At 27.4% G+C, this 14,629-nt stretch overlaps 1 protein-coding gene across 1 annotated transcript; it reads left to right on the top strand.

The window, feature by feature from the left end:
* The first annotated feature begins 6,889 nt into the window (after positions 1-6,889).
* Positions 6,890-12,557, top strand: LOC142220268 (UDP-glucosyltransferase 2-like). Its single transcript, XM_075289297.1, has 2 exons — positions 6,890-7,221; positions 11,141-12,557. Exons 1-2 carry the CDS (start codon positions 6,972-6,974, stop codon positions 12,457-12,459), a joined length of 1,569 nt encoding a protein of 522 aa, XP_075145412.1. The 5' UTR covers positions 6,890-6,971; the 3' UTR covers positions 12,460-12,557.
* Positions 12,558-14,629: the final 2,072 nt, after the last annotated feature.

Below are 14,629 nucleotides of genomic sequence, written 5' to 3'. Positions count from 1 at the left end.
TTGACTGAGCTAAGATATTAACCTGAATATTTTATATGCATACTAACCCAGCAAAAAAAAAATTGGAAGTTTTTCTAAAGGCACAAATTTAAAAGCACTTTCAAAAATGTTCTCCCAAAAATGTTTTTTTTTTTATTTTAACTGCACAGGAAGTTCATTTGAGTTAATTTTTTTATAACTCGATGTTTTCATATTTTAATGGCAAACTTAAAGTTTTTTTTTTTGTTTCAAATAGGCTAAAAACAGATTAAGAATTAATAAAATGGTGCCAATTATTTAAATTTTGCCGAAAAAAATGAAAAATCCTTTCTAGAAAAATTGCCAATTTTTCAAAATATTTCGTGTCTAACGTTCCAGACAAGCGTTATAATGCATTAAAAAAACTTTTTAAAAATTGTTTGTCAAAATATTACAAAATTTCTTAATTCTGCAATTCAGTGAAACGGCTGTTGAAGTGGTGGACATCCGTCCTATGACAAGCCCATGTTAAATTCGTCGCTTCTGCGTCAATTTGTCACCACTTCCGGATCCAAAAAGAACATTTTCACCACTTTTTTGGCGACGCTTTTTTTTTGCTGGGAATATTAATTATATATTTTAATAACAACATAATATAATGAAAGATGCACATATACAAAACGCTCATGTGTATTTAATTTATTTTATCAAAATAGTACACACTGACATTCACTTTCAAACTCTGTTTATTTATTTATTGATAATAGTGAAAATAATGCATAGTCATTACGTTGTAATCTTCCCTGTAAGTAAATGTAAATAAGCGACAAGTACGAGTATATACGACCGCAAGTTCGGCCAGGCCGAATCTTATGCACCCTCCACCATGAGTTGCTACAACTAAAGACTGTCCAAGAGTTGCTACTACTAAAGACTGTCATCCACAATCGCATTACTTGGGTTGTGGTAACACTTGCCGATGACAAAGTGTAGAGTTATTTCTTGATATTGTCTTCCAAATTGTAAATTAGTCCATATGGAGTCTAAGTTAGATAAAATAGACATTTTCTCCTCGAAGAGACTCCGAAAATCAAATCTGCGTATCGGTTTATATGGGGCTATATTCAAAAGGAGTCCGATATGGCCCATTTGGAATACCACCCGACCTACATCAATAACAAATAACTACCAAGATTCATGTCGATAGCTTATTTATTTCGGAAGTTAGCGTGATATCAAACAACAGACGGAAATACGGACAAACGGATATTGCTAGATCGACTCAGTATTTCACCATGACTCAGTTGGGTAACATACGTAACGACATGAGCCCACGGTTGTCACTCACTGTTAAAATTTTATTTCTATAGAAAATTTAGTCAAAATTTAACTACTACAGAAAATTTTGTCAAAATTTTTATTTCTATACAAAATTTTGTCAAAATTTTATTTCTATAGAAATTTGTTGTCAAAATTTTATTTCTATACAAAGTTATGTTCAAATTTTATTTCTATATAAAATGTTGTCAAAATTGTATTTCTATAGAAAATTCTGTTCAAATTTTATTTCTATAGAAAATTTTGTCAAAATTTTATTTCTATAGAAAATTTTGTCGAAATTTTTATGTCTATAGAAAATTATGTTCAAATTTTATTTCTATATAAAATGTTGTCAAAATCTTATTTCTATAGAAATTTTGTCAACATTTTTATTTCCATACAAAATTTTGTGAAAATTTGTGTCAAAACTTTATTTTTATAGAAAATTTTGTAAAAATTGTATTTCTATAGAAAATGTTGTCAAAATTTTATTTCTATAGAAAATTTTTGTCGAAATTTTATTTCTATAGAAAATTTTGTTAAAATTTATTTCTATAGAAAATTCTGTCAAAATTTTATTTCTATATAAAATTTTGTCAAAATTGTATTTCTATAGAAAATTTTGTCAAAATAGAAAATAGAAAAAAACAAAGGAAAAGAAATTTTGAAATTTTGTCAAAATTTTATTTCTATAGACATTTTTTGCCAAAATTTTATTTCTATAGAAAAATTAGGCAAAATTTTATTTCTATACATTTATTTCTAGGCAAAATTTTATTTCTATAGAAAATTTTTGTCAAAATTTTATTTTTATAGAAAATTTCGTCAAAATTGTATTTCTATAGAAAATTTCGTCAAAATTTTATTTCTATAGAAAATTTTTGTCAAAATTTTATTTCTATAGAAAGTTTTGTCAAAATTGTATTTCTATAGTAAATTTTGTCAAAATTTTATTTCTATAGAAAATTTTTGTCAAAATTTTATTTTTATAGAAAGTTTTGTCAAAATTGTATTTCTATAGTAAATTTTGCCAAAATTTTATTTCTATAGAAAATTTTGTCAAAATTTTATTTCTATAAAAAATTTTTGTCAAAATTTGTTTCTATAGAAAATTTTTGTCAAAATTTTATTTCTATAGAAAATTTTTGCCAAAATTTTGTCAAAATAGAAAATAGAAAAAAAACAAAGGAAAAGAAATTTTGAAATTTTGCCAAAATTTTATTTCTATAGACATTTTTTGCCAAAATTTTATTTCTATAGAAAATTTAGGCAAAATTTTATTTCTATACATTTATTTCTAGGCAAAATTTTATTTCTATAGAAAATTTTTGTCAAAATTTTATTTTTATAGAAATTTTTGTCAAAATTGTATTTCTATAGAAAATTTCGTCAAAATTTTATTTCTATAGAAAATTTTTGTCAAAATTTTATTTTTATAGAAAGTTTTGTCAAAATTGTATTTCTATAGTAAATTTTGTCAAAATTGTATTTCTATAGTAAATTTTGTCAAAATTTTATTTCTATAGAAAATTTTTGTCAAAATTTTATTTTTATAGAAAGTTTTGTCAAAATTGTATTTCTATAGTAAATTTTGTCAAAATTTTATTTCTATAGAAAATTTTGTCAAAATTTTATTTCTATAAAAAATTTTTGTCAAAATTTGTTTCTATAGAAAATTTTTGTCAAAATTTTATTTCTATAGAAAATTTTTGCCAAAATTTTATTTTTTATAGAAAATTTTGTCAAAATTGTATTTCTACAGAAAATTTTGCCAAAATTTTATTTCTATAGAAAATTTTTGTCAAAATTTTGTTTTTATAGAAAATTTTGTTAGAATTTATTTCTATAGAAAATTCTATCAAAATTATATTTCTATATAAAATTTTGTCAAAATTTTATATCTATAGAAAATTTTGTCAAAATAGAAAATAGAAAAAAACAGAAAATTTTGCCAAAATTTTGCCAAAATTTTATTTCTATAAAAAATTTTTGTCAAAATTTTGTTTCTATAGAAAATTTTGTTAGAATTTATTTCTATAGAAAATTCTATCAAAATTATATTTCTATATAAAATTTTGTCAAAATTTTATATCTATAGAAAATTTTGTCAAAATAGAAAATAGAAAAAAACAGAGGAATTTTGAAATTTTGTCAACATTTTATTTCTATAGAAAATTTTTGCCAAAATTTTATTTCTATCGAAAATTTAGGCAAAAATTTATTTCTATCGAAAATTTTTGTCAAAATTTTATTTCTATACAAAATTTTGTCAAAATTTTATTTGTATAGAAAATTTTGTCAAAATTTTATTTGTATAGAAAATTTTGTCAAAATTTTATTTGTATAGAAAATTTTCGCAAAATTTTATTTCTATAGAAAATTTTGGCAAAATTTATTTTTATAGAAAATTTTTGGCAAAATTAATTTTTATAGAAAATTTTGTCGAAATTTATTTCTATAGAAAATTTTTGTCAAAATTTTATTTCCATAGAAAATTTTTGTGGAAATGTTATTTCTATAGAAAATTTTTATCAAAATTTTATTTCTATAGAAAATTTTGTCAAAATTTATTTTTATAGAAAATGTTGTCTACTATTTTTGGCAGAATTCCACCAACTATGGCAACAGTGGATGCGACCCTCCATCATATGGTGAAGGGTAGAAAAATCCAAAGATCGAATTTAAATTGGATTTACATATTTTTATGTTCACAACTTATCAAAGTGTTGAAAACCACGACGTCCGAAGTCGACTTTTCAATAGCCACAAACGTGAAAAGTCGAATCTCTTTAAATTTAAATAAGTATGTACAGCAGTAAGTTCGGCCGGGCCGAATCTTAAACACCCACCACCATGAATTAAATATTAGGGTTTCCTTTGAAATTTCAGAGGGTTTGAGGACAGATCAAGCACAGCAGTTCAACCAGTACACTTCACGAAGATAAATTTAAAGATTTTACATATGAAGACTACATCAGATTCTGGATTTATAAGAACCATTTTTGTTTGAGTTTTAGAAGAATGATTAACATCTCTTGTAAGTGTGCAAGAAAATTATAAAATAACGTCTTGATTTTAAATCTTAAATCTGTAGATTTTTAGCCGAGAAATAAAATATAGAAATTTTACGCCTTCTATACTCTCAAGAAGTGAAATCGGTCTATATGGAGGCATTACCAAATGGACCGATAAAAACTTAATCCGATACACGTTTTTGTGAGCCTTAAATACCAGAATATTTCCAATTTCAGGAAAATTGGATAAAAACTACGGTTTCTATAAGCCCAAGAAGTAAAATCGGGAGATCGGTCTAAATGGGGGCTATACCAAAACATGGAGCGATACTCACCATTTTTGGCACACCTCTTTATGGTCCTAAAATACCTCTAGATTTAAAAAATTGGGTAAAACTACGATTTCTATAAGCCCAAGACCCCAAATCGGGAGGTCGGTTTATATGGGGACTATATCAAAACCTTTACCGATATAGCCCATCTTCGAACATGACCTGCCTGCAGACAAAAGACGAGTTTGTGCAAAATTTCAGCACGATTGCTTCATTATTGAAGACTGTAGCGTGATTACAACAGACAGATAGACAGACGGACATGGTCATATCCTCTTAGAATTTCTCCCTGATCAAGAATATATATACTTTATATAGTCGGAAATCGATATTTCGATGTGTTACAAACGGAATGACAAACTTATTATACCCCCGTCACCATTCTAAGGTGGTGGGTATAAAAAACGAGAAAAGTCAACTTTTTTAAATTTTTCAAAAATGTTGAAAAGTCGACTTTTACGAAAGTCGTAATGCGAAATTAAGAAAAGTCAATTTTGGACCTTTCCAAAATTTTGAAAACGACATAAATTCACCATTTATTTCCTGCATTCCACTATGGGTATTTTGACCAATTTTTTGTGGCAAAAATTAATAACAGTTAAACTGAAAAGATTTTTAAAAATTTTCTTACGGGGTTATGTAAAGTTAAGCTTAAGAGATAAGTTTAAAATATAAAGTTTTTGAAATTTATAAATTTTTAATCCACTTTTGCGATTTTTATACCCTACACCAGAAAGTGGTCAGAGTATAATAACTTTGATCTGTCAAAAAAGCTGCCTACAAAAATATTGATTGATTAGACCCCATCAAATAAATACCGATCGACTCAGAATCGCACCCTGAGTCGATCAAGCCCTTGGTGTCCGTCCGTGCGCAAATGTATTTTGTGCTCGTAGGATTCCGGTTGCATTTGTTAACCGATTTTGATGAAATTTGGTACACGGTGTTGTTTTGACACAAACGCTATTGAATTTTGAAGAAATCGGATTAAGTTTAGATATAGCTCCCATATATATGTATCGCCCAATTTCAACAAATGGTGTCACATTGCGCTCCGATCGTCAAATTTGACACAAAGTTATCTAATATACCACCCTTTAAGTCTGCAGAATTTCATCGAAATCGGATCAGATTTAGATATAAATCACATATATAAAATAAATAAATGGGAAGAAACATTTATTCCAAATGTCAACCAAATTTACCCATTAGTAAAATATATCATTGGTATTAAAAATGCCAAAAAGTCGATATTTAAATCCCATACGAACATTTTGCAGCCGTTTCAAGCAACTTGCCTATGACAATGCAAAAGCACACTGATCAAAATCCACAGTCATTCACAATTGGCAGTCATCGCATTCGTTATATCAAATAAATAAGAGAGTATAAGAGATTAATTGCTTGTTATGCTCCATTGAAATCTTTAGGCAAACACAAAAGAGAGTACTATGAGAAGATATTTGTGTTACGCTCCACTGAACTCTTTTAGATGTTAGATGATTTTGATCAATTAAAATAAAATTAATCAGAGGGTGTCTTCCCGCAGCAATTTGGATATATGTGCAGTCTTTCGCTGTATTAGGGCTGAGGTGGAATTATTAATTCACTGTAAAATAAATTTATTTATATACTATTGATGGTAAATTTAAATTAAATTAAATTTTAAAAAATTCTAAATTATTTTGTGGGAAATACATTTTTGTTTTTAATTCTTTATACTTCAATTGTGTATAATTTTTCACGCTTATTTAGATCATTTAACTGACGTACGCAAAACATCATTTAAGTCAAGGAAACTTTTTTAAAACATAATAATTCCATGGACTAAAGTACAATTAAATTGGCTTTAGTGTCACATTGAGTTCACTTTTTTATTGTAGTTTTTTATTTGTTTACCATTTCAACCTCAATTATTTTTTTTTATTGGAAATATTTTGGTGATATTTTTTCCTGTGTAGGATATAAAAATGAATCTTCTCTGTCACCATTATTTCATTTAATGGGATTTTTTTCTTTGCTTTCTTTATATCTATATGGCCTATTGTTCTATTTTTTATTCGCTCAAACAATTTCTAAACACACAAAGACAAACAATTCTAACAAATAAATACAATCTAAAAAAAATCATTTCTCACAACAGAAATGATCTAACTCAAAACCAGAATGGGTTTGATAAAGACAACAACAAAAACAACCATATAATTAATTTTGACATTTTGTTCAATGATCCAATGCAACGCTAATCTGGAATCACCTAGTGAAGTGTTTCTTTAGTATTCCGTAGACTACTAAGGCATTCAAATCAAAAACTGCTTGTTTGTTGTTTGTTTAGTGAAAAGAGAAAATGAAATTATTCAATTACGTTGTACCCATATTATTAATATTACTTTATAAAGTGAATGAAAATGAAAGTGCAAAAATTTTGGCCATATTTCCATTTCCGGGACCCTCACAATATATAGTGGTTCAACCTTATCTAAAGGCATTAGCCGCCCGAGGCCATGAGCTAACAGTTATTAATGCTTTCCCCCAGAAGACACCGGTAAAAAACTATCGCGATATAGAAGTTCATGAAGTGATGAAGTATGTTGGAGGTTTGTTGAACAAAGAAATAAAAAAAAATAAAAATTGTAAACACATTATATGAAACAAGTATATAAAACAGTAAATTCGTCCGGGCCGAATTTTAGATACCCACCACCATGAATCAAGTATAATAGTTTACTATGAAAACTCTTCGTCGTAGTGGGTTACTTGATAATATATAGAATTGTAGGGGGTTTGACGACAAATCTTATCCCAAACGAGCCAGCTCCCGAAGACAAACTTTAAAGATTCTACCTATGAAGACCAGATAAGATTCTGGATTTATGAGAACCAATTTTGTTTGAGTTTTAGAGAAAATATAAACATATCGTGTATATGTTGAAATTACGCCTTGATTTAAATCTTAAATCTGTAGATTGTTTCGCATTTATTTAAATACGATGAGTAAAATCTGGAACTTTTACTTTCAGTTTGAAGCAATTTTCAAGATCAGTGCGCCTGCTGTACCCTGAAAAAAGTGTTTTCTTTTTTGAGAAACGTAATTTTAGACAAGCAAAGTTTTCTTTTGACACAAATTTTAGAGACAATCGTTGATTAAACGAAAACACATTATAAGAAAAAGAAATTTCGTTTGTCTAAAATTGTATTATAGATTACTAATTTCTAGCAAATCGGATAAAAACTACGTATTCTAGAAGCCCAAGAAATAAAGCCGGGAGATCGGTGTATATGGGGGCTATACCAAAACATGGACCGATAGACACCATTTACTACTCACATATTTGTGATCTTAAAATACCCCCAGATTTTAAATTTCAACCAAATCGGCCAGAAAATATAGTCTCCAGACGCCCAAGAAGTAAAAATCGAGAGATCAGTCTATATGGGGGTTATACCAAAAAATGGACCGATATACCTCAATTTCGGCACGTTTATTTGTGGTCTAAAAATACCTCTAGATTTCGAATTTCAGACAAATCATGTAATAAATACAGTTTATTGTAGCTCAAGAATTTCAGGCAAAGCGGATGGTAAATATAGTTTCTAGAAGCCCAAGAAGCAAAATGGGATATCGGTCTATATGGGGGCTATACCAAAAAATGGACCGATGGGCACCATTTTCGGCGCACCTTTTTATGGTCCCAAAAGAACTCTCCATTTTCAATTTCAGGAAAATCGGATAGAAAATATAGTTTCTAGAAGCCCAAGAAGCAAAATCGGGTAATCAGTCTCTATGGGGGCTATATCAAAACATGGACCGATGAGCACCATTTTCGGCACACCTTTTTATGGTACTCAAATACCTCTAGATTTCCAATTTCAGGCAAATCGGATGGTAAATATAGTTTCTAGAAGCCCTAAAAGCAAAATCGGGATATCGGTCTATATGGGGACTATACCAAAACATGGACCGATGAGCACCATTTTCGGCACACCTTTTTATGGTTCTCAAATACCTCTATACTTCCAATTTCTGGCAAATTGGATAAAAACTACGGTTTTATAGGCCCAAGACTCCAAATCGGGAGGTTGGTTTATATGAGGGCTGTATCAAAACATGGACCGATGCGGACCATTTTCGACACACTTCTTTATGGTCCCAAAATACCTTTAGATTTTCAATTTCATACAAATCGAATAGAAAATACTGTTTCTAGACGCGTAAGAAGCAAAATCAGGAGATCGGTCTATATGGGGGCTATACCAAAACATGAACCGATATGGACCATTTTCGACACACCTCTTTATAGTCCCACAATACCTCTAGATTTCCAATTTCAGGTAAATCGGATGGTAAATATAGTTTCTAGACGCCCAAGAAGCAAAATCGGGAGATCGGTCTATATGGGGGCTATATCAAAACATGGACCGATGCGAACGATTTTCGACACACCTCCTTATGGTCCTAAAATACCTCTAGATTTTCAATTTCAGACAAATCTGATAAAAACTACGGTTTTTATAGGCCCAAGACCCCAAATCGGGAGGTCGGTTTATATGGGGACTATATCAAAACTTGGACCGATATAGCCCATCTTCGAACTTGACCTGCTGCAAACAAAAAACTAATCTGTGCCAAATTTCGGGACGATAGCGCCATTATTGAAGGCTGTAGCGTGATTACAACAGACAGACAGACGGACATCGTTATATCGTCTTAGAATTTCTCCCTGATCAAGAATATATATACTTTATATAGTCGGAAATCGATATTTCGATGTGTTAGAAACGGAATGACAAACTTATTATACCCCGCCACCAAGGAAAAGAAAAACATTATATGATCCATAAAAATGGGCCCGTAGAACGTGATTTAATTTCGAAAACAAAAAAATATTTTTTTCACAATCTTATATGTTATCAAATTGGACAAGTGAGTTTTCTCCTACTAAATGAATCTCGTACCATCTACAATCATTGTGATGATCATGGTGAAAATTATTTAAAAATATTAAAATAAAATATTAACTATCAAAACGTTATGATGTTAAATACTCAATTGAATAATAGACTCACTGTCCATCTGTCACTGTCTAAAATATTAATAGAAGCTAAAATTAGTAATGTCGATTTATTTTGTCGCGGAAAAACAAGGCCACTTACCACGGTTGCCACTACAGCCAAAAATGATCTACCATTTTTTTTTTATAAAAGTTTACCGAAAAAACTACCAAATAGAAAAAATCTTATTTTGCCAAATCTTTATTCCTAAATTTCATTTCTATTTTATTTTATTTTATTTTGTCAAAATTTCATTTCTATAAAAAATCTTGTCAACATTTCATTTCAATAAAAACTTTTGTCAAAATTTTATTTCTATACAAAATTATGTCAAAATTTTATTTCTATGGAAAATTTTGTCAAATTTTTTTGCTTCTATAGAAAATTTTGTCTAAATTTTATTTCAATAGAAAATTTGGTCAAAATTTTATTTATATAGAAAATTTTGTTCAAATTTTATTTCTATAGAAAATTTTTTCCAAATTTTATTTCTGTAGAAAATTTGTCCAAATTTTATTTCTATAGAAAATTTGTCCAAATTTTATTTCTGTAGAAAATGTTGTCAAAATTTTATTTCTATAAAAAATTTTTTCCAAATTTTATTTCTATAGAAAATTTGTCTAAATTTTATTTCTATAGAAAATTTTGTCAAAATTTTATTTCTAAAAAAAAATTTGTCCAAATTTTATTTCTATAGACAATTTTGTCCAAATTTTATTTCTCTAGAAAACTTTGTCAAAATTTTATTTCTATAGAAAAATTTTGTCAAAATTTTATTTCTATATAAATTTTTGTCAAAATTTTATTTCTATAGAAAATGTTGTCAAAATTTTATTTCTATAGAAAATTTTGTCAAAATTTTATTTCTGTAGAAAATTTTTGGCAAAATTTTATTTCTATAGAAAATTTTGCCAAAATTTGATTTCTAAGGAAGATACAGGGTATCTGACAAGACGGGTTATTAATTCAAACGACCATGTTTTCTTTTACCAAATTTCAATATGCGATATATGTTTCTTAGCTATTCTTGGATTAATCGTTCATTATATGATGACGACGAGTTTTCCTTATTTGTTCGAGTTGTGTTCATTGATATGGCAGCTATCGGATGGCGATGACAATAATTTCAACCGATTCGGTTGAAATTTGGTATTTTGTGTTCGCATATGACCTCTGGTACACATGCAACAATTAGCCCACAATCGGTCCATAATTACATATAGCCCCCACATAAATCGATTCCCAGATTTGACCTCCGGAGCCTCATGGAGGAGCAAATTTCGTCCGATGTTGTACTCCGATGTTTCCAATCTCCAACTTGCATTTTCATTATTAATTATTACGTATTCGTCGAAACTGACCCTCTCCTTATATTTCAATTTTCCCATTTTACATACACTACAAAACACGACTATTGTTCACATAAAAAAATTCTCAAATATACAACTTTCTTTATATTTCCAGATGTGCTGGCCTATGTCAATGTCAAGATGAACAAATTCGAAGAAATCATTGGATTCTCTTGGTATTACAGCTCGGTGGTTAAAGATGTCCTGAATAATGAAAAAGTCCAGAAGCTTTTAAAATCTCCGGATGAACATTTCGATTTGGTTATTGTGGAAGCTCTGCAAACTGATGCTTTGTATGGTTTCGGTGATCACTTCAAGGCTCCCCTAATAGGATTCTCTTCGTATGGCACGGATCCTTATATAGATGCTTTAGTTGATAATATTTCTCCATTGGCCTATACACCATTGCATACGGGCAGCTCAACGGAACGTATGAATTTCTCGGAACGCTTGGAGAATATGTGGCATAATATTTTAATGGCCATACACAGGGAGTTCATGCTGAATCCTCAGCATGATCAAATTTTTAGAGAATATTTTCCAAATGCCAGTAAATCATTAGAGGAAATTCGACAAAATATTTCTCTTATACTTCTTAACCAACATTTCAGTTTGAGTTATCCCAGACCCTATGTGGCAAATATGATAGAAGTGGGGGGTTTTCATTTACAACATAAACCCCAAATGGTGCCCAAAGATATTGAAGATTTCATTACAGGATCTTCAGAGGATGCCATTTACTTTTCGTTGGGATCCAATGTGAAAAGTGAAGATTTACCTTTACCTATTAGAAATGCAATTCTAAAGGTGTTCTCTCAATTGCCTTATAAAATTTTATGGAAATTTGAAAATCCTTCCTTGCTAGCCGATAAACCTGCCAATGTCTTCGTAAGTAAATGGTTTCCCCAAGGTGATATTTTGGCCCATCCCAGGGTCAAGTTATTCATAAGCCATGGTGGCCTACTCAGTGTAATTGAATCAATTTATCATGGTAAACCTATTTTGGGTATTCCCATTTTCTATGATCAGAAAGTTAATGTGAATCGAGCTGAACAACAAGGATTTGCTTTATCGGTGCGCTATCAGCAGCTTAATGAATCCAATCTTTTGGCAACCATTAAAGAACTTATGGGAAATCCCGAATATAGCGAAAAGGCCCAAGAAATGTCTAAACGTTATCGTGATCAACCCATGTATCCTTTGGAAAAGGCCATATATTGGACTGAATATGTTCTAAGGCATCATGGTGCTGGTTATCTAAGATCTCCAGCTCAGTATTTGAATTTCTGGCAAAAACGTAGCTGGGATTGTGCAGCTGTTCTTGGAGGTGGATTTATTTTAATAATACTGATCTTCATTCTTATGCTTGTTCGCCTCGGTAAATGTATATTGAATTTAGTGTGCGGAAAAAATAAAAAATTAAAAGAAAATTAATTTATAAAATTTATAAAAAGAAAATAAATTTGTATTTAGTTTTAAGGTGTGCTTTATTTTAAATAAAAACAAAAAACATATTTTCTATAAACATAAAATTGTGACAAAATTTTCTATAGAAATAAAATTTTGACAACATTTTCTACAAAAATAAAATTTTTTCTATAGAAATAAAATGTTGACAAAATATTCTATAGAAATAAAATGCTGACAAAATTTTCTACAGAAATCTGTTTTTTACCAAATTTTCTATAAAAATACAATTTTGACAAAATTTTTCATAGAAATAAAATTATGACAAATTGTTAAAGAAATCACATTTTGACAAAATTTTGTATAGAAATAAAATTTTGGAAAAATTTTCTATAGAAATTATATATTCACAAAAAATTCTATAGACATAAAAATAAAATTTGGACAAAAATAAATTTTGGAATAAAATTTTGTCAAAATTTTCTATAGAAATAATTTTTTGACATAATTTTCTATAGAAATAAAATTTTGACAAAATTGTCTATAGAATTAAAATTTTGACAAAATTTTTTACAAAAATAAAATAAAATTTGGACAAAAATAAATTTTGGAATAAAATTTTGTCTAAATTTTCTATAGAAATAATTTTTTTTGACAAAATTTTCTCTAGAAATAAAATATTGACAAATTTTTCTATAGAAATAAAATTTTGACAAAAATGTGTTATAGAATTAAAATTTTGACAAAATTTTCTCTAGAAATAAAATATTGACAAATTTTTCTATAGAAATAAAATTTTGACAAAATTGTGTTATAGAATTAAAATTTTGACAAAATTTTATATAGAAATAAAATTTTGACAAAATTTTCTATAGAAATAAAATTTTCACAAAATTTTCTATAGAAATAAAATTTTCACAAAATTTTCTATAGAAATAACATTTTGACAAAATTTTATATAGAAATAACATTTTTTATAAAATTTTCCATAAAAATAATATTTGGACAAAAATTTTAACGAAATTTTCTATAGAAGTAAAATTTTGAAAAAATTTTCTATAGAAATAAAATTTTCGTTTTGTTTGTTATTGTTGGCTTCTCTTCAATCGTTATTGTTGTTTTTTTTTTTTTTTTTTTTTTTTTTTTTTTTATCTCAGCCATGCATTGACTAAACTACAACTGTAGCTTAACCAACAGATTTGACAAAATTTTCTATAGAAATAAAATTTTGACAAAATTTTCTATAGAAATAAAATTTTGACAAAATTTTCTATAGAAATAAAATTTTGACAAAATTTTCTATAGAAATAAAATTTTGACAAAATTTTCTATGGAAATAAAATTCTGACAAAATTTTCTATAGAAATAAAGTTTTGACAAATTTTTCTATAGAAATAAAATTTTGACAAAATTTTCTATAGAAATAAAATTTTGACAAAATTTTATATAGAAATAAAATTTTGACAAAATGTTCTATAGAAATAACATTTTTTATAAAATTCTCCATTATTTCCATAGAAATAATTTTATTGAAAAAATTTTCTATAGAAATAAAATTTTGACAAAATTGTCTATAGAATTAAAATGTTGACAAAATTTTTTATAAACATAAAATAAAATAAAATTTGGACAAAAATAAATTTTGGAATAAAATTTTGTCTAAATTATCTATAGAAATAATTTTTTTGACAAAATTTTCTCTAGAAATAAAATATTGACAAATTTTTCTATAGAAATAAAATTTTGACAAAATTGTGTTATAGAATTAAAATTTTGACAAAATTTTATTTCTATATAACATTTTCTATAGAAATAAAATTTTCACAAAATTTTCTATAGAAATAACATTTTTACAAAATTTTATATAGAAATAACATTTTTTATAAAATGTTCCATAAAAATAAAATTTGGACAAAAATTTTAACAAAATTTTCTATAGAAATAAAATTTTTTTCTATAGAAAAAAAATTTTCTATGGAAATAAAATTCTGACAAAATTTTCTCTAGAAATAAAGTTTTGACAAATTTTTCTATAGAAATAAAATTTTGACAAAATTTTCTATAGAAATAAAATTTTGACAAAATTTTATATAGAAATAAAATTTTGACAAAATGTTCTATAGAAATAACATTTTTTATAAAATTCTCCATTATTTCCATAGAAATAATTTTATTGACAAAATTTTCTATAGAAATA

This window comes from Haematobia irritans, chromosome 1 (assembly GCF_050003625.1).
Source record: "Haematobia irritans isolate KBUSLIRL chromosome 1, ASM5000362v1, whole genome shotgun sequence".
Lineage (NCBI taxonomy): Eukaryota > Metazoa > Arthropoda > Insecta > Diptera > Muscidae > Haematobia > Haematobia irritans.
Note: the sequence above shows the minus strand (reverse complement) of the source record. Positions and strands in the feature narration are given on the sequence as shown.

Excerpts from the sequence above, each read along its gene's own strand:
- LOC142220268 (XM_075289297.1), top strand. The coding sequence starts at position 6,972 with ATGAAATTATTCAATTACGTTGTACCCATATTATTAATATTACTTTAT. Across the intron at positions 7,222-11,140 it reads AGTGATGAAGTATGTTGGAG|ATGTGCTGGCCTATGTCAAT; the intron begins GTTTGTTGAACA and ends TTATATTTCCAG.